At 38.7% G+C, this 27493-nt stretch overlaps 1 protein-coding gene across 6 annotated transcripts in view; it reads right to left on the minus strand.

Annotated features, from left to right (window-relative positions):
- ANKIB1 (ankyrin repeat and IBR domain containing 1) overlaps window positions 1-27493 on the minus strand; it is a 163107-nt gene that overhangs the window by 45008 nt on the left and 90606 nt on the right. For all 6 annotated transcript variants that reach the window (XM_060107941.1, XM_060107937.1, XM_060107938.1 and 3 more), the window contains 3 exons: window positions 24262-24562; window positions 9635-9817; window positions 4193-4310 (listed from right to left, as the gene is read on the minus strand). In XM_060107941.1, the coding sequence (XP_059963924.1) occupies window positions 4193-4310; window positions 9635-9817; window positions 24262-24562 (602 nt within the window). The remainder of the gene's footprint in view (window positions 1-4192; window positions 4311-9634; window positions 9818-24261; window positions 24563-27493) is intronic.

Here is a 27493-nt window from a genome sequence, read left to right on the forward strand (position 1 = left end):
AAGATCATTCTGACTACAGTATGGAATAACAAAGAAATTGGATAGGGTGAGAGTGGAGGGAAAGGTAGACTAGAAAGGAGGCTACTGGGAAGTACCAGTGAGAGATTATGGTAGCCAAGGCCATGGTTGGCTGCAGTGGAGATGAAGAGAAAGGAAGAAGTTAAGATCTGGGACATGAGACTGAAAACTTGGTAACAATGGGATATAGGGTCTGAGGGAGAGGAAATGTCAGAGTTGTTGTCCTGGGTCTTCCACGTTGGTTGGTTGGTGCTGCCATCTATGTAAATAGGGAATATCAGAGACTCAGGTACAGGTTTAAAAGCATGATTTTAATTTTAGACATGATGAGATTAAGGGGCTTTTGAGATATCCTAGAGGTGCTTTCAAATCGGCAGTTATATATAAGTGTATAGAGCTCAGAAGTCTAGTCTTAGAGGGAGAAATCTGTATCTGTGGAAGCCGTGGGAGAAGATGTCATTTCCTAGGAAGAGAGTAGAGTGAGAGGAGGTGTGGACTACTGATGTTTAATTACCTATAGAAGTGATGACTCTCCAAAGGAGATTTAAAAAATACTTCAGTATACATTTACTCTAAGGACAAGCAAACTAGCCTTGGTCTCATATTTTAAAAAACAGGTAAATAAATTTTACTTATTTTCTCATTAGGTAGCTTTGAACTATATAAGTTACTTTTATTATTGAGGAAATGCCCAGAAAATGACCTTTGTATTCTTAACAGAGTCATCCTTAAAATTCAATTACTACTTAGTAAATACTGCCAAACATTTCTGTCTTCTGTCTTCAACCTCATTACTTTGGGCTAAATTTGACAGTAGATAACATAATACTTAAATCTATTTTCCTGTGGAAAGCCAAATGAATGTTACCAAGGATACAATCTATAAACCTAACAAATAGTTCAGTTTAATAGCTCTGAAACAGAGCCCATCCGGATTTTGACAGCAATTAGTATAAACTGCAGCTCTGTGCACTGTCTTTTTTATTCACTAGCATCGTTTATCTCTGAAAATCTTATTTGATTATCAAAATGTCACTGATATTACCTAAACAATATAGAAGAGATGTCCATCTGAAAACCTGCATTAGCCTCTATTATATGCCTTAATAGGAGACTGAAATATAGAACTCTTAAATTGTCAAAAAAGTTATCAAAGAATAGACAAATGTCAAGTAATAAAATTCAATTAGATATCATGTTATTAGAATTGACCCTACTATATAAAAGAAGTAACTTAGGGAAATATCAATGGAATGAAAATGGAGGTGATCATTTAAAAATACTTGATGACACAATGTGTAAACACCAGAGAAGAAAATCTTTGTTTTAATTACAATAAAATTACTAGTTAAGTTAGTCTTAGATTCTATATAATATTGTAAGTTAGAATTATGATATATTATATAATTTAGCTGAATGTAGATAAATGGCAGAAATGGCCATAAGTACTACACAACAGTTCTACAGAGTAGAACTATTGCTTGCAGTTAAGTGTGACCATGTGACTGAATTCTGGTCAGTGGAATAGGTGCAGGAGTGATTTATGCCACTTCCAGGACTGGCTCAAAAAACTTCCCACACCTATTTCTCCACACTTTTTCCTTTCTGATTGGTTGTCTGGAATGGAGACAATCCAGGCAACCTCAGAAGCTACTTTGTTAATATGGCAGAGTCTCAGTCAGTCCGAGTAACTGTGTGGAGCAGAGCCCCGTCCCATTCCTAACACTTTAGACTATTATGATTAATAAATGTTTACTGTGTTTGACTCGATACTTTCATTTCAGCAGCCAGCCTACCCTAACTAATACAACTGTCACGTTACAGCTCCTCACAGATGAATAGCTTCCACTTTTATGCCAGCTCTACATTATATTTAAATGCACTCTCTTTATTTGAAAGCTCAAGCAAAGGACGGGGTGCTGTGAACCTCACACAAAAGAAACACAATTTAAGGTATTTGGTATTTCTTTACAAGTTTTTACGACTGTTAAGTATTATTACTAAGAGGAAAATATTTTATCTTTAAATTCTAAGATTTTTAAAACTATTCTGAATTTCCCAATGTCGTTTTTGAAACCAGGTCTAAATGTTTTCCCCAAAGGATTTACTTCAAAATTTTAAAAGATGGCAATGGAGAAAAAGTTTTATAATAAAAAGATGGATTTAAAAAATATATAAATAACATTTCAGATATATTATCTATTCATTTTGTAACTATGTTCTGAGGGCTTAAGGGATGCCAGATATTGTGGAAACAAAAAACAATAAAAAGCTGTCCTCTAAGAGCTCCCAGGTTAATGTAGAAGTAAAGCAAATAAAGAGATTATTACAATATTGTATTCTAAGTGTACGACACATACATGCACAGGATATAATGGGAAGAGACAGAAAGGCTCTCAGTGAATACTTGGGAACACATAAGCAGAAAAGGTTTCCTGGAAGAGTGATTAATAAGGACAAGCAGGAGTGGGTAAATAAATGGGAAGATTAACAGCCCAGGTAAAGAAGCCTGGGTCATGAAGGTCTACTACAGAGCTGGGATATTTTAAGTCTGTGGAGAGCCAGCGAAGCATTTTTCAGCAGGGGAGTTACATGCTCAAAATTTTAAAATGCAATATAAAAAATGAATAAGGATGAAGAGGAATGGCAACAGCGGAGACTACAATTTAGATGAAAAATAATGACAACTTGAATTTAAGTCAGTGGCAGTGAGAATGGAAAGAGCTAGGGAGGATGGGGAGAGGACGAGAGATATTTAGGAAGAGAAATGATAAGACTGTGGCCAAATGTAATACAGATGGAGAAGGAAAGAATGACTTCCCAGTTTCTAGTTAGGGTGATTAAATTAATGTGGCAGTCCATTTATCAAGACAGTGGGGGAATGATGAGTTCAGGTGTGGACATCCTTAGGTTGAGGAGAAAATGTTAAAAAGGCATTTAGAAATAAAGCCTTGAATACTTTATTAAGGTCAGGTGGTAGATATATTCTTTATTATTTAGGTGGTTTTTGAAACCCTTGGTTTCATTAGATAAATGTGCACAGCAATGTTTCTCAGAAAACGGTCTACTTCGTAAGGCTTGTTTACAACACACGTTTTTATGCTACATCCCTCACCTAAAGACTTAGACTCTCTGGAAGTCATCCTAGGAATCTCTGGTTAGTTTCCCAGTCTATCCTTATTTATACTAAAATATATAGCCACTGGTATATAAAGTGGAAAAGAGTGCCAAGTACAGAACTCTGGGAAATATCAATATTGAAGTTAGTGATTCTGGATGGTTATATACCAAATTATTCACAGAGGTGATCAAAGGATGATGAAATATGCAGTTTTAAATTTTCTTCTGATCAAAACGTTATATAAAAATTTTTGGAAGTTGACATTCTATTTTAGTATAGATGGTAAAGATTTATAGTTAAAACAGACCGGTATGCCTCAAAATTACTGGATGAGAACAGCCATTTACCTTTCTATTTCTAAAAATAATTTCTAAATCAGAAAAAACCTCTTTGAAATAAGCCAAAATGTCAAATATCAAGTGTGCAATGAGAGGGTCCAACTCAGCATGTAACAACTCCCAGAATGGTTATGCTAAGTATCACAGAGAACTTAAAATAAGCTGAGCACTTTTCCTAAGTAAATTTGGTAATGTCCTCAAAAAAATAAAAACAAACAAAAAACCTCACCTTAAAAAGAATAGCATATTCCTGCCTTGACTCTCTAAATTTCTCTTTGTGCATTTCATGGTGAGAGACAGCTTTTACATAAAATAAATACAACTGACAATACTAATAACACAACTGTTAGTTAAATTTATTTAAATGACTTTAGTAAAAATTAATGTCTAAACCAGGACTAGGACTATGGATTCCAACTCTCAACCCTGCTCGAATCAGATACATTTCTAAAATTAGACAACCTATAAGTTGATTTAGTAGCTCAATTTTCAAAAGAAATTTCCTGTTTCTCTCTACGATTCGTAGCTAGTTTATACTTCAAAATACAAAATGTTATGAGGATGCTGAGTACTGCAGTAACTACTGCACGAAAATGAACTTAGGCTTGTTTAGCAAACTATTTTGTTTTATATTAAAACATTAAAATAGCCACCCTTTAACTCTGAAAAGTTTCAAAAGACACTGGTGTTATCAGAAGCACATTTCTTTCATTACCATGAGCTCGAAGTAAAGCTTCAGCAGTAAATAGTGGAGCCTGGAGCATGTCTGCTGTTTCCACAATAAGCATATCTTTCAATCTACGAAGATCCTGAGGTCTTAATCCTTCATATGGCTTTAAAAAGAAGAAAAACAAAGTTAAATTGGCTATTGTACTATTAGGAAGTTCTAAATGCCTATAAATAAATATATATGATTATCACTTATTTAACCTTCCAGTTCCAGTTTGGCAATGAAGTTAAAAAGCCTCTGTATGTTCCACTATCATGGACTTCAAACTACTCTCTCACAAGTCTTTTTTAAGCTGGAAAGTGGATGCCTAGTCTCATGTACCTTATCATTCTAAAACAAAAGAATCATACTATAATGACAAAACCATCTTACTTCATAGTTTTAAAAATCTGAATAATACAAAAAAGAATTAGAAATAAAAATCTATAATCCCACCACTGAGCAACGGTCATGATTAAAGTTCTCAGTATTTTTATCCAGTCTTTTCTTTTTGCAAATCAATTGTGTGTGAATATATCAATACATGTTTTCACTTAGACTCACTTTTAATCACTGAACCACCAACATTTACACTTTTAATCACTGAACCACCAACATTTACACTTATTAAGATACAATCTGGATTGCTAGTGGGATTATATGATACCTATTAATTAATTTGGAGAGAAGTGATTATGACATACTATTCAACTTATCATAAATGTATTCTCTCTGTTTATTCAAGTGTGAATGCTTCTTAGTTTTCTTCATAAAGGTACTGTATCATTTCAGGTTTTTAAAATTCTTTTGTTATCCTTTATACTTTTTTTTCTTTGCTTTTAACAGAAAACATACAAGGAATAAAATCACAAATGTCTCACTATTCAGAAATTTATAAAAGTTAAAATAACCTGTGACATGTTTTCCCCATTACATTTCCCTAATTTTCCCCATCCTTGCTTACAGCATCACTATCATGAATTTGATTTGTAGCTATCATAATATTATGGCATAACATTAAATATATCGCTAAGCAATTTGCTTTTATTTTTATTCAATATTGTTTTTATTATTAATATTGATACACATATCTATTTCAATCCTTTAAACAGATGTAACCAGCTTACTGCAGTAAGCATAGAACTAAAGACCATAACTTAAAAAGCAGTAGAAATTCTCAAATACTTATCAGAATAACAAACGACTGAGGATGTCCCTTGGTAACATCTATCACACATTCCAGAGAGCTCTGGGCAGTCAGTAAGCCCTATCCCTTATAGCTGATTTATAGATATTTTAAAATTAGATATTTTTATTTTTGCTTTGTTTTTTTGATTATCATGGAAACCATTTCATCAATTCTTACTTAACCCCATATGGTGGGAACTCTATTCACCAGGGGTAATTTCCCTCAGTTGATATACGTTTCCTGATCCTAAGATGTCTTCTGGCAGGGAAGCATATATAAGCAATGAGTGTATTAATGACAGGAAAGACTGACAAACTTGTCTGCAAAATAAACTGCCAAGATTTAAACATAAAAAGTGTGTTGCTTTTAATATATAAGGAATTTGTGACAATCAGTAAATTTAAAATGTCAAAAGTTATAAAAATACAAACATCCTTAAGTATATAAACTCTTTTTTTTTTTTTTTTTTTTTTTTTTTTTTTTTTTTTTTTTTTTTTTTTTGCGGTATGCGGGCCTCTCACTGTTGTGGCCTCCCCCGTTGCGGAGCACAGGCTCCGGACGCGCAGGCTCAGCGGCCATGGCTCACGGGCCCAGCCGCTCCGCGGCATATGGGATCCTCCCAGACCGGGGCACGAACCCGTATCCCCTGCATCGGCAGGCGGACTCTCAACCACTTGCGCCACCAGGGAGGCCCAAGTATATAAACTCTTTACCTAACAAACTGGCCAAGGTTTGGAAAAAAAACCAAAACAAAAACACCCCTCGGGCTTTCCTGGTGGCGCAGTGGTTGAGAGTCTGCCTGCCGATGCAGGGGACACGGGTTCGTGCCCCGGACCGGGCAGATCCCACATGCTGCGGAGCGGCTAGGCCCGTGAGCCATGGCCACTGAGCCTGCGTGTCCGGAGCCTGTGCTCTGCAACGGGAGAGGCCACAACAGTGAGAGGCCCGTGTACCACAAAACAAACAAACAAACAAACAAAAACACCCCTCAATATTGGTAAGGTTGCAGTGAGATGGCCCTCTGATGTACTGTGGGTAAAAATAGAAATTGGATTATCATTTAATGACTAAGCATCACTTATCATGAGCCTTTAAAATACTGATCTTGTGACTCAATAACTTTACTTACAGGAATCTATCCTAAGGTCTAATCACAATGTGAACAAAACTGGTCAATTGCAATGCTACTTTTAAAAGTGACAAAATGCAAGTAACCCAAATGTACTTTCAGGGAGTTATAGGACATCTACATGTTAGAGTAGTTAGCAGTCATTCAAAATGTTTTCCATGATGAGTTTGTGAATATCAAAAAATGTTAAGAAAAAAAAAAGCCTACAGGATGTAAAATGTACAATATCATCACACTGATGAAAAATGGAAGGCAAAATGTTACAAGTATTATTTATAAGTGGTAGAATAATGAATATTTTAAATTTTCATTCTGCTTCTTCTTATAAAGAGGGTGTTTGGCTGAAAAAATTTTAATTAAAAAATTAAAGAACTTCCCTGGCGGTCCAGTGGTTAAGACTCCACGCTTCCAATGCAGGCGGCGTGGGTCCAATCCCTGGTCAGGGAACTAAGATCCCACATGCCACTCAGCATGGCCAAAAAAAAAAAAAAATTAAAGAAAAATCACTGGGGATGTTAAAAAGCTTTAAACAGGGGCAGAGCATGTACTCAATCAGTCAACAGTGTTTTACTCTTTTTACAAATGATAGTAAAAACTTAATGCTGAATACATTTCATATCACACTGTATTAATAGTCTACTACACCTATATATGCATTCAACTATACTGCCATGAATCTCTACATATTACAGGTATCCTATAACCTTAAGTAGAAAAAGAAATAAAAATTTAACCTAAACTATTCTATATAGGGATTAACTAAAAAAGGAAGAAGGGGAAATTTAACCCAACTATCCTTTAAAAAGTGCCCCCAAATCATCATGTACAGTTTGCTTTTAAGCTAATTTATGAACCACACTTTGTCCTGAAAAAATCTACCAAATCCTTTAATGATTAAATTTGTAGTACTCATTCCAGTCTAGAATTTATACACTATATATAACATTGCTTCTAGAAACTGTGTTCCAAGTTCAGATTTGGGACTCCAGGTATCTTTCCTGCCTCAGCAATGAAAACCAATATTTCCTGATATTCCCAGTGGTGGCAACTGTTTATTTCCTGGTATATTTCCTAAATGTTCTTTTTCAGATTAGCCATCATTCTACCTAATTTATGTTGAACCAAATAAAATTTGACTTTAGATACATTAAGAAAGGAATAATATTGATATAAAGCCATCTGTATAGATTCTTTTTTTTTAATGCACAGTTTAAAACTTAAATAGGTTACAATGGAAGAAAAATAGTCCTTGAAGGAGAAAGACATATTGCCTTCATGAACATGTAACATATGCACTCTGAATTTCTGCAATGGAACTATAACTAGGTCATGTGAAGCATTTCAATACATTGCTCAGTTCCAAGCGGGCAGTACCCCTTTCTTCTGCAGGAGGGATTAAAATGAAGGTGCCTTTCTCTTTCCTGCTGCAAAGATAAACTGCTTCTTTTTCAGATTAACACAAACCAGCAATAACCTTCAAAGCAGTCCAATACTGATACAAAGAAAGAAAGAGAAAACTAATTTAAAGAGCAATGGCAAATAAAAGTGCCTAAACACATACAAATAATAGTTATATAAGTCCTTTCAGAATCAAGTTAGCACTGAACACTGAAGAATCAGAATCGTTTTTAGAGGAAAAAATTTACTGTGTCTTATAATAATTTCTTTATTTAAGAAATATTTATGGATGCCCACTGTGCATACCACATGTTAGACACTGAAAATATTCTGCTAAATAAGGCAGTTATGGTTCTGGCCCTCATAAAGTTGACAATCTAATAAAAGAGAAAGGCAGTAAACAAGTAAACTATAAAAATATATAAACAAAATAATTATACCATGTGATAAGTGCTACGAAAAATAAACAGGGTATATAGTAAAGAATAATGGAAGGAGAGGGGTCTACTTCAGAAGAATGGTCTAAGACTGCCTCTTTGCAGAACTGATATAGTCAAGAGAAAACTTGGGAGATGATTTTAGACATAAGGAACAGGAAATGCAAAAGCCTTAGTATAGTCTAGGTACTACAATTAGAGCAAAGTGTGCCAGGAAAAAACATTTGAGATGATGTTGGAGAGGTAAACAGTGGCGAGACCATATAAGGTCTTATATCTGAACAGACAGTTTGGATTTTATTCTAAGTGCTATGAAAAGTCACTCTATGGTTTAAGTGATATGATCTAATTTAAGTTTAAAAGGCACTCTGGCTACTGTGCACAAAATGGATTCTAAGGGGACGAGAACAGAAGGAAGGAGACCAGTCAGGAAACTACTATGGTAGTTCAGATGAGAAGTGAAGGTGGAGAGGACCTAGGGAGGTAGGAGTAGAGAATGGGAGGAGTAAATGCATTTAGGTTATAACTTTGGAGGTAAACTGACAGAATTCCCAGACTGCTTGGATGTGAGGAATGGAGAATGCTTGCCACATTTATGCTTGAGTGGATGGAGGTAATGTCTACTGAGACAAGGAAGACTTAAAGGAAGACCAGAAAGCAATGTCGCTGAAACCAAGGGAAGAGTGTTTCACTAAGGGAGTGGTTAGTTATGTCAAGTGGTGCTGAGGAATTCAAGTAAGAAAAGCACCTACTGGATTTGGCAACACAGTGACTCTTGATGTCCACATCAGTGCAGTTCCATCAGAGTAGAAGGGAAGAAAGTCAGACTGCAATGGGCTGAAGAGTGAAGGGAAGGTGAGGAAGTTGGTATGTATAGACAGCTCCTAAGTTTTGTTTTTCTCATATGAAGATCAGAGATATGGGGCTACAAGTGAAGGGGGACAGGGACAGGGCTGGGGAAGACTGGTCAATGGAGAGGTTGTTTTGTTTTTTAAGATGGGAGTTACCAAAGCATGTCTGTTGATAAGAGCAATCCAGAAGACAGGCAGAGACTGAAGTACAGGACTGGAGTCTTGGAGTCAGCATCTCTATTTATATGTAATTAAACATACTTACATATGCTAAAGGACAGACACCACATCCAGGTTTTCTAGATGTATTTTCATACTTATGGCTATGTAGATCACAGAATATTTAGCATATTGCAAAGAAGACCACACAAACTGGGTTTTAAAGAAGAAAAAAATAAAATTTAATATAAAATCCATATAATTTTTTTATTAAAAAAAACTTACCTCTCGTTTGTCTAATGCAGCATATTCAGCTTCTATTTCTTCAGCTTCAGGATCTCGTGAGAATACCATTTGAGATTCCAGATTGAGGGCCAAATCTTTGTGGTGTTGCTTTTCAGCACAATCACAAGGAGTATCTTTATTCTCATTCTCAGCAAACAAGTCTCCTCCATGTTTTACTAAAAGCTAAAAAAGATTTTTTCAAAAACTTTCAACTATAGGACTTCCCTAGTGGCGCGGTGGTTAAGAATCCGCCTGCCAATGCAGAGGACACGGGTTCGAGCCCTGGTCCGGGAAGATCCCACATGCCGCGGAGCAACTAAGCCTGTGTGCCACAACTACTGAGCCTGTGCTCTAGGGCCCTTGAGCCACAACTACTGAAGCCGGCACGCCTAGAGCCCCTGCTCTCCAACAAGAGAAGCCACCTCAATGAGAAGCCCATGCACCGCAAGGAAGAGTGGCCCCCACTCGCCACAACTAGAGAAAGCCTGCACGCAGCAACGAAGACCCAATGGAGCCAAAAATAAATAAATAAATTTATTTTTTAAAAAAACCTTGCAACTATAGATTTAAATGACAAGTTATTTCATGCTGCCTATTAGAAAAATTTTAATAAAGTAAGCACACCAAAAATTCAACAGTATGTATCTGAAATGACAATAAAAGTTATTTAGATACAAGTGGCTTCTAATTTTAAGATCAGCAATTCTTGCTTATTAGTGTTAAGATGACTTCCTTTTGAGGCTTCCCTGGTGGTGCAGTGGTTAAGAATCCGCCTGTCAGTGCAAGGGACGTGGGTTCGAGCCCTGGCCCATGGAGATCCCACATGTCGCAGAGTAACTGAGCCCGTGCGCCACAACTACTGAGCCTGCACTCTAGAGCCCGCGAGCCACGGCTACTGAGCCCGCATGCCACAACTACTGAAGCCCACGCCTAGAGCCCGTGCTCCCAACAAAAGAAGCCACCGCAATGAGAAGCCCGCACACCGCAACGAAGAGTAGTCCCTGCTTGCTGTAACCAGAGAAAGCCCGCGCACAGCAACGAAGACCCAACACAGCCAAAAATAAAAATAAATAATGAAATTAATTTATTAAAAAAAAGATGATTTCATTTGGTTAAAAACAACCACAAACTAATTTCTTAAACTTTACAAAGAAATTCTTAAGCATTCTGTCCAAAGTTTACTTAAAAATGAATAATTTTATAGTCATTCAATGCTCTAAATTTTATACATTTCTATAAATCTTTCTTAAAAAAGGACACAGCCAATACTGTTACTTTAACCACTAATACCTGGATGTCCTGACAAGGTGGACAAAAGTTTTCATTTGTATCATTCATTATCCAGCTAAACACTGAAATAAAATTCAGTTGAGCAAATCACTGAAGCAAAACTGTTTTCAATATTCCTCCAAATAAGCAATGGGAGCAAAACTGTTTTCAATATTCCTCAAAATAAGCAATGGGAATAGCCACTGATAGCCAAGTTGGGAAGATACTGTAACAAATCTCTTGATACTTAAAGGTAGGATTTCGCCCAAGGAAATCCCACTTTTCAAATTACATGGAATAGGGACTTGACTTGTTCACTACTGAGGTTTCTGCTGGTTTTGCAGAAGTTAAATATGTTGTTATTAAGGGCTATAGGTTCAAGGTTCCCCAGTATGTCTGCAGAGACATTAACAAGGACATGAATACCATGAGGGCCATAATCTAGGATAACCCTAAAGGACAGCCTGACAATTAGTCATGGAGCTGATTCTTTTATAGAATTCAGTCACAACCATAACAACACAGTAACAGCCACCACTTATTGTTTTCTAAGTGCTAAGCACGATGCTGGGACTTCAAATACATATTCTTACCTAATATTAACAACCCCAAGTAGCAGGGATATTATAATGTTTCAGAAGAGCTAAACAAGTTGACCAAAGTTATTCAACTAATAAGCAGTAGAACTGGGATTCAGACACAAGTTTGACCAAGTTCTTAACCATGACTGGACATTGTACTGACCCAAAGAATAGGCTGATCACAAAATAAAGAAGTCAAACGTATTCTGGGCCCACCATAAAGTTCTGGCCAGATCTTATTTATGATCTAAATGTGAATACCTTTTAGAGATTTTCATTTTTTATGTGGGTTAATAAAAATGGTAGCTTCTTTTCATTTTCTTCCAAATAATTTTATCTCCTTTCCCTCCAACAAACAAGCGGATCTTCCTGTAAAGTTCTTTTATTGCTTTTGGAACTGTCATCCTTAATCCTTATGGTTCCTCCACAGTCATCCCAAGAGGCCCTGATAAAATAAGGGACTTATACCAATGCCAGGCCTGGAAGCCATGGGCTAACTTGACAAGCCCAATGGATATGACTTAGGCTTCTTGCTCTAAGCCAAACGTATACCTCAGAGCTAAGATGGTTTAAAACATTTTTTAAGTTGTAAAAACAAGCAAACAAACAAACCAAGAAGAATATGAAACATAGACTTGTGGTCACAAAGCTTAAAATATTTACCCATTACATCTGGCCCTTTACAGAAAAAAAGTCTGTGAAGCAATAGCTCTCAGCAGTCACTGTTGCAGCCACCTTCTAGAGCCTGAAGGCAAGGTCATATCAGCTGCTATTTACCACCTGGAACCTTTTTAGTCTAAATGTGGTCTGGGGACACCAGGGGGTTTGTTAGAAATGCTGATTCTCAGGGCTACCACCCAAGCCCCTCCCACTCCAGGCCTCTAAATCAGAATCTGATTCTCATCTCCAGTAGATTCTTATGCACGTTAAAGTTTGACAAGCAATGACCCTAGACTATGGCCTGTGGCATGGAAACTGACATATTTATATTACCTTCTCTGTTCAATACTGGCGACTTGTATTAAGTCCACAGACTTATCATACCTATTGCAGGGTCTGTTACTGTTTTCAGCCTTTCTGCTTCACTAACACAAAACAGACTATTTGCTTCTGGCTGCTACAGAACTGAGAGCTGACTTGACTCTATGGTTCTTTGATATTCAGAGTAGCAGTAAATGCACGCTGGGATGGCTTTCAAAGCCATGACTTGATTTACTTCCACAACAGATACTACCACAGAAGAGATTCTAAATATTAGCAAACAAGATAAATCATCTTTAACTTAATCACCCGTCTTTAGCAAAAGCAAAGACAAAATTTCAGAGGCCGTGCCATTCCAGAATATTGGTAAGAGGAACCTTCCAGAGTATAGACTGCATTCCTTGGGGTTTAAAAAAAAAAAAAAGGATGTGCGGAGAGGGGATGTGCGAGAAGTCATTGTTGAGAGTCACTGTTGACTATTTTTAGAACTTGAGACTTCTTGCCTTGATTGGTAGTTCGAAAGGAGTCCCCAAATGAGTCTGATGGGAGTGGGGTGAGAGGCCACAAAATCCTGTATCTCATTGTTGCAATTGGTACCTGGACAGAAACTCATAATCAGTGATGGAATGGAGGGTCCATGTTTACAGCATTTGTCTTGGCAAGGAAAATCAACGTATATGCTACCTTTGGCATAGAAGCTAGCTAGCTATCACCAGTACTGCCTGACATTGGAGGATTACTTTTTTTTTTTTTTTTTTCGGTATGCGGGCCTCTCACTGTTGTGGCCTCCCCCGTTGCGGAGCACAGGCTCCGGACGCGCAGGCTCCGGACGCGCAGGCTCAGCGGCCATGGCTCACGGGCCTAGCCACTCCGCGGCATATGGGATCCTCCCAGACCGGGGCACGAACCCGTATCCCCTGCATCGGCAGGCGGACTCTCAACCACTTGCGCCACCAGGGAGGCCCGGAGGATTACTTTTTAAAAAAGAATTTCAGCATACTGATCTTTGGGGCCTAAGGCTGGAACACAAGAAAGCAGAAGATGTCAAGATATCTGTTAAACTTTTGCTGCATAAAGTCAGGTGTTTTGCTTTTACATAATAGGGTGTTAAATGTGGTTCTGAAGAGGTAGTTTTTAAATGCTTCAACCAAAGCATTCTAAGTATCATTTTCTCCACTCTCAAGCAAGGAGAACTGAGTATTTTATTCAAATGTGTTTTTCAGACACATGGTGGTACATACAATTTTCTACCTTAAAAGAAACAACCAATTATCACTATCTCAGCACATCTGTTTATCGATTTTGCCTTCCTTTCTGTTCATAATCCCAGAGGAAGAGGGGAAGGACAGCCCTAGTTCATGACAAATCCCTTCCCACCCCTTTGATCCATCATCTAAATGGCTGGTTGACTCTGAACAAGTCATTTAACTTCTGTAAGTCTCAGTTTACCAGGTCTATCGATAAAATGAGGCTTACATAATCTTGAGAAAAAATGTAAATAAAGATGATTCTTAGTCTCTTCTGGTTGTAAAATTACCATTTCCTCTATGACCTTGAGCACTCCATTACTCCCTCCATCTTCACTCTCTGACTTTCTACTGGCTCCTGGTACAGGAGTCCCCTATCTTAATTATGTTAGCCTTCTTGTCACTTCCCCAATACTTTACTTTCTCTCTTGGCCACATTTGTCAAATTAGTGACTGACACCCGCTGTCTCTCTACTTCCTCAGCAAATTACTCAATTTCTCCCAGCAATCTGACTTCTACTCTGCCCACTTCACTATAATATTCCTGAAAGTCATTAATACCTCTCAAATCCAACAGCCTTATCAGTCTTGTAATTCCTTGCCCTTTCTGAAGTACATCAAATGACTGACTACCTCTTCTCCTTGAAATTCTTCTCTTGGCATCCTCGACAATGTATTATTTTGGTTCTCTTCTCTGCTTTTTTGGTTTTTGTTGTAGGCCACTTATTGTTCTCACTCCCTTTAAACACAGGCATTCTCCAAGTTGATGCTGTGACTTTAATTCTGTAATTTTATCTATAAAGTCTTTTCCTTGGATTTCTCATCTATACCTTATCTTGCAGATAACATTTAATTCTAAATCTATATTCATTACTCCCAGTTAGTTCTAATCTTCAATAGCCTGAATACCATTTCATGTGGATAATCAAAGACCGCAATCTCCTTCTAAATGAAAACGCAAGATATTCTCTCCCTTCCTTCTAACCAATTCCTTCACCTTATCTCACTTTTAATTTTTTTTTTCTTTTTACTACTAAAGTGTAGTTGACATACAACACCTCATCTCACTTTTTAAATGGCTGTCAATTGTTAGCAGACTTCAAAGTGAACTAGGTTCAAAACCATGCTCAGTTTACTTAAAAATAAAGTTAATTTATTTTACTCTAATTATAGATATGATAGCAGATTGTTACACAAAATGCAAAAAAATCAAAGAGAGAAAATTATATTATCCAAAGATAGCTAACATTGTTAATATTAACATTTTTAAAGTCTCTATCATTTTTAACCTTTCTCTCCCTTACTTTCTTGTATCAACTGACCAAGTCACCTAAATGCATCTGCCTCATGCTTTCCATTTCCAATACCACCATACAAATCCAGGCCCTTTATCAGTTCACAGCAGAATTAGTGCAATAGTATTCTAACTCCTGTCACTCCCTCTAGTACACTGGTTTTCAATCTTGGCTGAACACTAGAATCATCTGGAGAAGTTTAATATACTAGTGTCTGGGGGTCCACTCTCAGAAATTCCAATTTTATTGATTTGAGATATGGTCTACACTATGGGATTTTTTGTGCAGATATGGTTACAACCACTGTTTCAGCACAAAGGTTTCCAAATTGTTTATGAATCATCTGGGTAGTCTGATAGTCATATTAAGGTGATCTAGAGTGGAGATTAAATATATGAACTCTTTACAGGTGATTCCATTGTATGTCCCACAGACTACTGCTCTAAGCCAAGGATTCTCAAACTTTAATGTGAGTACGAATGAATCACCTTGGGGTTCTTGTTAAACTACAAACTCAGACTCAGCTGATCTGAGATGAGGCCTGAGATTCTGCATTCCCGACAAGTACCCAAATTCATGCCAATGCCAGTCTGAGGACCATTGTCTGGGTAGCAAGGCTTTAGAACCACTCCTTTAGAAGTCCCTCCTTTCAACTCTATTCTACATTATAAGCATTAGGCTAATCTTATTATATTTGCTTTCATAATAGCACTCCACCAATCAAAAAGTTTAAATGGCTCAATTTTCTATAAATAAATCCAAAATTCTTGGCATTAGTATTTCTACTTAGTATGGCTTCTATCTTCATTTTAAGGCATCTGTCTTATCAAACCTCTGCAAAATACTTCAATCTGCATTTGTTTGAGGCCTAGAACAGTGCTTCTCAAACTATAACATGCAAATGAATAACCAGTAAAACTTGCTTAAAGCATTCCTGGAGTCTACCCCCAGAGATTCTGATTTGGAATCTGCAGGTCTGTGGGGCACAAGAATTTGTATTTATAACAAGCTCCCAGGCGTTACTGATGCTGAGGGCCACATTTTGAGTAGCCTCCTCCAAATATTTAAACTGGAATCTCATCCACTCAGATATTACTACTACCCATGAAATCTTCTGGGCTAAGTAAAATTTAAATGATGTCTCCTTCCCTTCCTTCAATGCCTATAACAGTTAATGCCTAAATAATTAATAGCTCTTAGCATCATAATGTTTTGGAGGCAATAATGAAATCATAACTTTCTTGATTAAAAATTAGAAAACTGAGGCCCAGAAACAGGCAAAGTTACTCAGTTGCTGATCTGAGACTACAATTTCTGTATTCTTTTTACAGTTTTAAAACCCCAGGCGCTAAAAACACAATATAATTAAGTAAAACTCTTCAGTATGATTTGTGAATGTTTTTTTTGGCTTTTCAATGAAGTGTGAAATACTCTGATAGCTGCCAGTGTCAAATAGCCCCTGTAGCTGTAAAGGGAAGTGTGACTTACCACCTTTGGTTTTCTAGTGACCTTGATTTAATCTAACAATAAGCAGCTACACTTAAAGCTTTGAATAAGCAAGTAGGACAAGGATGCATAGGAAATATCTAAAGATCATACTCATTAAAAAAAATGCTTTTCACAAAGAGCTGAAGCACTATTAAACACAACCACCACCTCTATCACATCAACCAGTTCTTCGATCACTGTGACGGGTGAAGCACCAATATAAATAAAATGAGGCCTAATGACTAGGCTTGATCTAGGGAAGTCTGCCAAGGGGAGGAAAAATCACTAAACTTTTAATTGGGCCTTGCTAATAGACCTAACCCATCATTCCTCTCCGAAGTCCATCTCTATTCCAAAGTGGAAAAACAAAAACCCAGCAACCAAGAAAAAAGTGTGTTTTTTATAGTATTAAATTCTTGTAACCTTTATATTTTAATGGAGTTCCGTTTTTGTGCGCTGGGCAGCCATTACATAGTATTTTTTAAGTTCTTTGTATACTTAAAGCATACAGGACTTGCTACATATTGATAATGTTATTTTACATATTTAAAATAAGCTTCTATAGTGTGGAGTCAACTTTGGTTTCCTCTCCCAATCTTTGCATAATGCAGGGGTCCACTGCAAACTAAGGCCTGTGAGCCAAGTCTAGCCTGCTGCCTGTTCCTGTATAGCCCACAAACTAAAACCTACTTGTACATCTTAAAATGGTTGAAAAGAATCAAAAGATTATTTCGTGATATGTGAAAATTATAAGAAATTCAAGTGGGAATGCCCATAAACAAAGTATTATTGGAACACTGCCATGCTCACATAGACAGTGGTCTATGGCTGCTTTCAGGATACTGTGGCATAGTTGAGCAGTTGCCCAAAATATTTACTATCTGGGCTTTCACAGAAAAAAGTTTGCTTACCCTTGAAATAATTCTTTTAAATATGAAAAAATTAGAATTAAAGGGGCTTTAATTATAGTTTGCCTTAATAAATGTTCAACATATAAGCATTTCTAATTTTCAAACAATTGCAGCCCACTCCTCTTTGTGTTACTTTTATCTCATAAATCATTTTGAATGATAAATATTTGTGAAACTCCAGATTTTCCTACTCAAGGAAGTTCTGAAAAATACAAAGTGAGGATTTGATATAAGCACCTGTTGTTAGAAGGTGGCCAACAGAGAGAAAAAGAAGGGGCTGGCCAAAAGCGGCAAGGAAGAGTTTAATTCTGCAAATGAGTGGCATAAGTTTGACGCAAAAACAAAACAAAACAAAACAAAAACAGCCCCAAGGTAAATCCAGGTATCAAGACTAGATATGGGGATAATGGTAGCATCATAAATAGGAATAAGGCAGTCAAGAGGAGGAACTGGTGGGTAGAAAAGACTGAGTACAGTTTTGGAAATGCTGAATTTGAGAGACTGTTGGAATGTCAACTAGGCAGCAATATAGCATGAGAATATCTAGCCCTGATACATATATATATATATATATATATATATATATATATATATGTATATACATATATTTATGAATGTATATACACATACATATATATATAAAATATTTAGCCACTGATACTGTCACACCTGCAAGTTCCCAAAAGAACTCTATGATTAAGATGTTTTTAATCCCGCCCTGCACCAATGGCTTCGCAATTCCACATCTCCAATTTATTAATCAAACACCATTTGTGAGGCAATGTCATGGGCCCCACTGGTGTTTCTCCATTTGAATGGTTGCTGAATATTTACCTATGCTTTGACAACCTCCATTGATGTCAAATGAGAGAAAAAAAACACAACCACCTTCTCTCCCCAGTACAAACTCACACTCAGCGTGGATAATCACAAAGCCTCCACAGGTTAACAGATGAAAAGAAATGAGCAGTCAACACAAACATCGAGCCCTCTTTGTGGTGTCAAGGCAGCAGGTGGGGGAGGGAGGAGGGAGGGGATGATCCCCCTCTCCTGGTTGAAGGCATCACTGAAAAGTACAGGGAAGGGCCAGCCATGTCGAGAGGGAGGATGCTAAGAACCTGGTCATCTATGTGCATGTTCCCCAAAGTCACAGGTCAGGAGTCCTTAGCACACTGCTGCAGAGGGATCTTCCTTTGATGGCTCAGAACTGGCATGATCTCTTTTACATTAATTGTGTGTGTGTGTGCGCTGTGTGTGTGCGCTGTGTGTGTGCACGCGCGCGTGTGTGTTTGAGGGTGAGGTTTTAAGACTAATCCACGGGATGAATTTTTTCATTCAACTAGAATGGTCTGTGGTGGACCCAAGATTATACAGCAGGAAGATAAAGGCATTTAGCTCTGAACCCTAATACTGTCTCTGCTCTCCACTCTCCTGCAAGAATTCCACCTTCTACTCATCTGACCCAGCCTCACGGGGGCTTGGCTGGGAAGTGTGGAGCGAGGGGGAGGGGAACGGGATCACACACCCTAAGCCAGCAACTGGTATACCTGCACACAACAGTGCTCTAGACATACGTGCTGCATGAACGCATTTGTGACTTAGTCACTGACCTCTTCTCGTCACTTTTTAGCAACTTTCCCAAAGGGAGAGCAAAACCTTCTCATCCCGCTCTTCCCTTCTCCCCAGCATGGAAATGCCTTGGAATTTCTGCCCTTGCGTCAGGATAGAGGTGGGATGCTCAGAGGTGGGGACTCCTGGCTACCTGCCCCAGGCTGCTCTGGCCTTAGCTGGTCCTGGGGTGGAGGCCACCAGGGAACTGTGAGTGCGAGGAGGTCAACTTCAGCTCCTCAAAACATGGGAGTCTCCCGTTCCCAAGAGACCTTCCCAATCTTTGGGACTGTTGGGCTGTGAACTGGTCAAGAGAGGTATATGGTCCAGCTCCTGACTCAAGACCCCTGCTTGAGCAGCTGGATGAGGAGGGACGGCAGATATGCCTAATGGAACCAGCCACAGAGCAAGCGCAAAGTGGCATTTCATCTAGGAACACAATCAAAACATGCAGGCAGGCGGGTGAGCAGTGTGAGGCAGCTCATCAGGCATGGTTTAATTTCTTCTTGGCGATGCCTTCTGCTTTATTTTCAATATAATCAGGACAAGGTGTATCCAGAAGTCACTCTACCACCTGGTACCTGGTACAGCATCACTTGAGGTCTATTACAATGCAGCTTAGTGCCCACTCGAGCACCCCTGAGGCCCCCCACAGGGCAGCATGCATCGGTTTCTGATGTCTGTTAGGGGCAGTCTGGCCCACATGGGCCCGAAGCCAGTATAGTCTGCAAGTGACGGTGCCCAGAGCACAGAGACAGGCAGGAGGCCCAGATGTGAATGTGGGATTTGGGAGAACAGCAACAGGAGGGCTCCTGCCAGCCCCTCATGTTAGCTCAAATACCTCAAACTCAATAATCACAGTCCATCTTTCCTCCTCTCCCTGGATTATTTCCTTAGCCTCGCCCCTCCTCCAGAACATCAGAAGAACTTTCTGCACTTGAGCTTGACTTGAGGGAAGGAGAGAATTTCGATTAGCAAAGAGGAGGACAGGTGAGGATGTGGTGATTAAAGGTGAAGGCCCCTGCCCTCTGCTCCTGAATCACCCCTCTCCTGGTGGAGGGAGTGGGTGGAAAGAGAGGGTTCTGGCCAGGAACCATTCACCAAGTAGCTGGAAACATCTGCCCCGAGCAGGTCCACCTAGGGCTCTACAGAGGGTGCAGCAAGCATGGTCTGGCTCCCCCAGTTTGTGCCACCCCAAATGCCCGCGGGGGGAGGACAGGGCAGAGAATGCCATCTGGACACAGGCTCGCTCTCACTCCCTGGTCTTCTCAGGTGACTGTCAGGTCAGAGAGGTGCCCTCTTCAGATAATACAGCTCAGGTGAAAGAGGCTTAGGTGGGTCTGCATGGCAACCACCAATCAGGACCTGGGCCGCCTCCAGGGTTCATCAGAGGAACTGTGGTTCCAGCCTCTGGGGACACACACACACACACACACACACACACACCACAAACACCAGTCCAGGGTGCATCCCTTTTCTGGTCTATGTTTTTTCTCTCAGCACAACTTGTGAGATAGAAAAAGAGGAAAAAGCACGAGGCAGCAGCCAGCAGCACAAGAGAAAAAGGAGGGAGGTGTTTACATTCAGTCTTCCCTCTACCCTGTCCTCCTGTGGCTGCCGAACTTCCCACATTTCCCTAAAGAGATCTAGACACTCTCTTCTCCCAGACGAGGAAGCAGAAAACAGGACCCCTGCGGGACCTTTCACCTGCACAGAGCTGGACCTCAGAAATCCCTGGTCCGGGAAGATCCCACATGCCAGGGAGTGGCTAGGCCCATGCACTGCAGCTGCTGAGCCTATGCTCTAGAGCTGGCGAACCACAACTACTGAAGCCTGTGCGCCTGGAGCCCATGCTCTGCAGGGGAAGAGGCCACCGCAGCAAGGGCCCCAGGGCCCCCCCAACACGTGCAGCGATAGGGGGTGTGCCCCGCTCACCGCAACTAAAGAAAACCGCCTGCAGCAACGAAGACCCAATGCAGCCAAAAATAAATAAAATAAATAAATTTTTAAAAAAGATACTTTTATGTTATGTTCTATGTGTGTATGTATGTGTGTGTCCCTTTAGCTGACTATGGAACACAATTATTATAGAGAGAAGGGGAAGTTTTTAAACATTTCATTTATATGGTTCAAGATAATGAGCCATAGGAAAGTACGTGTTTAAATGCACATGTGAAATTGTCTGCTGTTGACTTTATCAGCTCTGTCCTTAGATAAACACACAGAGAGAAAAACATCTTCAACAACTAGAAAAGACGTATTTCCATAGATATGTCCTCAAGAGTTAAAAAAAATAGCTTGGCCTTAACCATGGAGTAAAATAATCAATTTAACCTCAAAGACTAGACACTGAAAATGGGATATATTTTACTGCAATCACAGATTAAGAGAACATTAGCACTAAAAGGGGTCTTTTGAGATAACTGTGATAGCTTCCTATTGGATGGTTGAGACTGATAATCCCAAAGAGGTTGAGTGATTCGCTCAAGGTCTTACAGACAGTCTCTGTGAGGACCAAGACTAGAAACCAGTGCCCTATATACCATACTATGATAGCTTAGCTTAATGAAAAAAATTAGTAAATATCTGATAATAGTCTTTTACTCAACCCAAACCCTTTATATTATGCTTGGTACCAATGAGCACAGTGAATGTTAGAAGACCTTATACAAACACTAAGACACTTGAGGACTAATTCTCTAAGAAGTACAGTTATATAGTAGGTTATGTATTTCAATGTATTTGTTTTACTCACTAGAACTAGAAAACATAAGGCCTCTGGAAATTAATGTACACTTCCCTGTGAAACTCTTCTGGTTTAATTAACAGTAAACATTATCAAAAGTCATTTAAGACCTAAGGCTGGGTATACAGTCAAGTATATATAAGAGATTTAAGATAGCTTTATATGGGTAAAATGGTGTGCTAAAATCTGTTGATGACAACTAGAATAAATGCAATGAAGGTATTTATAGGGCTCTATTTGAGGTGTTTTACATTAAGTCAAAGAGCTCTTCTGAACACAAAAAAATGAAAACAGTCATTAAATGGTGTGGTTTGTATAAAGTGATTTGCTGACAGATCAAACAGTTAAAACTTACACATACATTCACACCAAGCAAATCATCAGGCCTGTCAGCTCAGAATAAACCTGGTACTAATTCCCTGCACTGAGCAAAAAACAATGTTGGTAAAAACACCACATTCAATTTTTAAAAATAATTTAATAACATGTCATTGCAAACATACTTCAAAATGAACAACTTCTAAAGCAATGCTTATAGAGAATTTTTGGAAGCAAGATATTAAAGCAGCAGTTTAAGAGCATTATTATTACTATCAAGAATAAGATATTTTCTACTCTAACTCACTTGAGAAATATGATGCAGTCCCGTCAACAATGATGAGTCACTATAGGCAGTGATTCTTTCATAAGAGGTGGGCATAGAACAATATACAAAAAGACTTGTGTAAAAAGCCTCAGGAATTCTGCCCATAGCCTCCCTCCCGCAAAATCCTAGAACATCCTTCCACCACACCGTGAATCAAAGTTAGAAAGCAAAGCTTAAAATTAGTTTCAAGTTAATGACTGTCACTAATTAACTAGTGGGCAAAGGTGACACAAACCCAAGAGATGAAATGACAAAGATTCTAAAATATTAATAAGTATCACAAACAACAGCAATAAACACAAGATCAGAAAGGTTCTAGAAGTGAAAATAACTGACACTTCAGATACACTAAAGAAATCATATAAATGGCCATAACCTTTTTTTTTTTTTAATAATTTATTTTTGGCTGCAGTGGGTCTTTGTCGCTGCACGCCGGCTTTCTCTAGTTGTGGCGAGTGGGGGCTACTCTTTGTTGCAGTGTGTGGGCTTCTCACTTCAGTGGCTTCTCTTGTTGCGGAGCACAGGCTCTAGTCGCATGGGCTCTAGTAGTTGCAGCACATGGGCTCAGCAGTTGTTGCACGCAGGCCCTAGACCTCGCGGGCTTCAGTAGTTGCAGCACACAGGCTCTAGGGTGCATGGGCTTCAGTAGTTGCAGCACACAGGCTCTAGGGTGTGCGGGCTTCAGTACTTTTGGTGTGTGGGCTCAGTAGTTGTGGCTTGTGGGCTCTAGAGTGCAGGCTCAGTAGTTGTGGCACATGGGCTTAGTTGCTCTGCAGCATGTGGCATCTTCCTGGAGCAGAGATTGAACCCGTGTCCCCTGCATTGGCAGGAGGATTCTTAACCACTGTGCCACCAGAGAAGTCCCTAGATGGCCATAACCTTTTAACACGAGTAAGAAAATGAAGGACCTTCATGTTTTTTGGTATATTTATCAATTTAGAAGTGTAAAGTTTATATAGATGAATAAGATTAAGGAAATATTAAATTTTCAGATATGTATTTTAATCTGATTAATATATATTTAATCTGGATCATTGCTTTTCCAATAAAGTCCTACATTTTTGGTAAGTGGATACTCTGTGATTCAATCTAGAATTCTTCCCACTGAAACTTAAATACATCTATACAAAAGAACTTCTAAGAATTATGTATGGACTGACCTCTACATAGCTGAGAGAAACCTGTTCTTCTGTATGCAGAGTAGTGATGACAGTATAAAGAGTAATGATTTCTTAGCTTAGTTAAGATCCTACACTATATGGTTGATTTTACCTAAGCTTGTTGTTAGATATTTATATATATATGAAAAACATATATGGAAAAACTCAATTACAATATAGTATTCAGGCACTTTAATGCAGACTCCACAGAAAAAAACAGCATATTTTAATATATATATGTTTTTAAAAGACCCCAATAAATGTATTCATTAATATTTATCAATTGCTTAGGGAACTGATCAATTCTATATATAGCTAAAGGTCCCACTTGTCAAGATTTGCCATATGTATAAATTTTATAAATTGGCTTCTAAACATAAGCCAAAAATGTAGAACATATCTCTACTAAAACTATTACTCTCAGTATGATAGTTTGTATGATGACTGTTATCTTCAGGAATGTTAGCAAATTTTCAATTGCTCCTAATTCCATTTTATTTCCAAGGATGAATGTTTATGGGTTTGTTTTCCCTAAAACAAGGGCTCCTGATTCTTTTAGAACCACAAAAGGGACAGAAATGACTAGCTAAATTAACTGTTAAGATAAGTAAAACAAAACTGATTATCACACATTACCAAGACACAGATTTTACCATGCAGAATATTAAAAAAAAAAGCCACCACCGAAGTTTTACCTCTACACAGGTCTTCATCCCTGAGGCAGCGGCATAGTGCAGGGGTGTGTTCTTTTTGTTATCAACGGCATCAACAGCTGCTCTCTCATATTCGCCTTGGTCAAGTTTTGCTCCTTTCCATCTTAAAATCATCTGCAGACAGTCTGCTCTTCTGAAATCATCTTCCGCGGGGCGTGCTAAGCGAGGATGAAGGGCTCCTTCCGATATCATAATCTGAGGGCCCATACATAACAAGTGCATAGATGTTTCATTGTGCACATTCCGTTTATTTGGATTTCCATCTCTACCAAAAAGAAAGGTCCTAAAATGGTAAAGGAAAAGGATGAAAATCAGTTTTTTCCTACCTTGAAATAGTACACAGAAGATACATTTAAAAGGGAAACTCTACTTCTAAGCTGCTAATCCAATTTCTATTGAAGCACTGTTTCAAAATACGTTGAATGACTAATTCTTAGTTATAAAAAACTCCATTCTAGAATAATAATACCAAAAAACCAAAGTTGAATATCTTTACAGTATTTGCTAATTAAAGAGAAAAAGGCATAGGAAGAAAAAAGAAATTTAAGGAAAAGGAAAATGAAAGAGAAGTGAAGAAACAAGGAAGATAAGAGAAAAGGAAGGGGAGGAAGAAGGAAAGAAGCCGAAAGGGCGACTTAGAGACTAGTATGTCAGTTAACATAAATGCCTTAGGTACATTATTAAACACACCACATCAATTTTTTTCTTTACTGCTCTGCTCTGTTTTTTCTCTTGAGTACATACTTACTTAATAAGGATGGTGACAATACAAGCAAAGCAAGCAATGCATAAGTCTGGGAGCTAGTGGGAACGTTAAATGTTAAATCTAGGAGAAATTTCTCTACCTAAGTCTTTGGCTAGCCTTTGAAAGAATAAGGCACATATTACACGGTGTAATACTTTTTGAGGGGAGTAAGCTATGGTTAGTTCTGGGAGAAAAAGATCTAATTCCAAGGTGGTAGCCCTTACCAATGATAGGTCTAGATGAGCTGCCTTAGCTACTGCCAAACCCAGATCTGAGGGTTGTGCCTAGCATCCGTGCCTAGCATCCACTACATCCTTGAGCTAGGGTCAATGGATTAATATTTGAGCCAGTTCAGTGGCAATAGGATACTGGAAAATGAGCTGTATAAAACCTACTAAAATACAGTCAGCCTGTATTAAAAACCACAAATACACTATGAAATGGGCATACAGTCCCATATCTGAAGATGAGTCACATTTACTGCGGAGGGCTGGTATCATTTGCGTTCCTATGTCCAAGTGCAGAAGAGCAATGGGAAGGAAGCAGAGCCAACCTCTTAAATCCTAGATTCATCTGAATTGTTTTTAGGTTAGTTTCAGCTTAGAACAAGAAAAAACAAAAACCCTGACCAAAAAGGAACTAGGATGGGCTTTTCAATTTGAATGAGTTAGTCAAGCTGGAAAGCTCTTATGAGAAAAAGGCTGAGTGAGCTGTCCTAAAGTAGAAGGTCCCAGACAACTTTTAGAACAACTCTGGATATTTCCTGTTTTTATAATTCAAGATTCTACACAGCTCAGCAATATAGCCCTTCAAAACTAGCCTGAAAGTAAGACATGAAGTCTCTGAAGCAGAAACAAATGAAATATTATTACTTATAATAACCATGCCAGTCCTTCATAACCCAACTCTTACCACTGGGGTAATACAATCCAAGCCAGATGAGACATCACAGTACAATACATGTACTGGGGTCTGCACTGTGGGCGAATGTGACAGGCAGACTAATGTCCCCACCCCAAAGAGGTTTATATCCTAATCCCTGGAACCTGTGAATATGTTACCTTACAAGGTAAAAGGGACTTCGCAGATAAGATTAAGTTAAGGTTCTTGACATTGGGAAATTATCCTAGATTATCCAGGTGGGCCCAATGTAATCTTGAGTCCTTAGAAGAGAAAGACAGGAGGGTGAGAATCAGAGAGAAATTGGAAGATGCTATGCTTCTGTCTTTAAAAATGTTAGAAGGGGTCACAAGCCAAGAAGTGCAGGCAGGTTTGGAAACTGGAAAAGGTAAGGTAAGGGATTCTACCCAGGAACCTGCAGAAGGAATACAGCTCTGCCAAAACCTTGAGTTTAATCCAGTGAAACCATTTCAGACTTCTGATCTCCAGAGCTTTAAGACAGTAAATTTGTGTTAAGTCACCAAGTTTGTGGTAATTTGTTACAGCAACAATAGGAAGTTAATAAAGCAATTAGCTGCAAAAATAAGACTCTGGAAGGCTTGTAGAGCAGAACTCCTCCCCTCTGGAGATGGGGGGAGGTGGGGAGAGAAGTGGGTCGGGGGGTGTTGGAGTGGGGGAACCTATCCCTGAGTATGAACAAATTGTCCTAGGGAAGATCCTGGGTTCTTATGGTTTGGAATGTAAAATATGTTTCTCGGCAGAAGATAAGACTAGCATCTCTGAGTCTTACAACTTAGGGAATGTCTCAATGGTCTCAGGTCTCATCCACTCTTTACACCTTATTCAAATGTAAACATGTATCTCCTGAGAGGTAAACCTCTCTGGAGTTCTCAATCTCTACTCAGTCAAAGTTTAACTTCCAAGGCTTGTCTTTTAAGCCCAGGTCCCAAGTTCTAGTAAAATTTGCTCAGAAAACCCTAACTGTGCATATTTTCTCTACAGTCCTACATAGCCTTTATGGCCTTCTGACCCCCTGCAGTACATTTGTAGGCTCTTCATTGCTTGCTCTGCTATTTGGTTCCCCAAGACCTGACCTAGCCATCTAAACAAACCCAGCCCTACTTAGAAGCCTCTTTACACTAGGCTGCCTCCTCCAGTGGCATTTGGTCTTTCCCTTCTTTGTCTTCCTATAATATCCTAATTATATAATTCATTACATTGTATCATAGTTACTTTCTTACATATCTTTTCCCTTCTCCCACTTGGTTTACAGCCTTCTACGGCAGGGTCTATATCCTGTTCTTTCTTGAATCCCCAATACAGTGTCAGACACAGAGCAGACTCTTGCTATAATTTTTATAGATGAACTGAATGAATATTACTTTTATTGGGAATATCTTAAGATACAATTCTAGATCTCTCAAGCCAGCAGTGTAGCAGACTGGTAAAGAACATGGTATCTAGTACAGACTGCCAGACTCTCATCCCAGCTCTGTCACTTTTTAGCTATATGATCTTACACAAGTTACATAATAGCTAACATATATATTATATATATAATCAAATAAA

The sequence above is a fragment of the Mesoplodon densirostris genome, chromosome 9, assembly GCF_025265405.1.
Source record: "Mesoplodon densirostris isolate mMesDen1 chromosome 9, mMesDen1 primary haplotype, whole genome shotgun sequence".
NCBI lineage: Eukaryota > Metazoa > Chordata > Mammalia > Artiodactyla > Ziphiidae > Mesoplodon > Mesoplodon densirostris.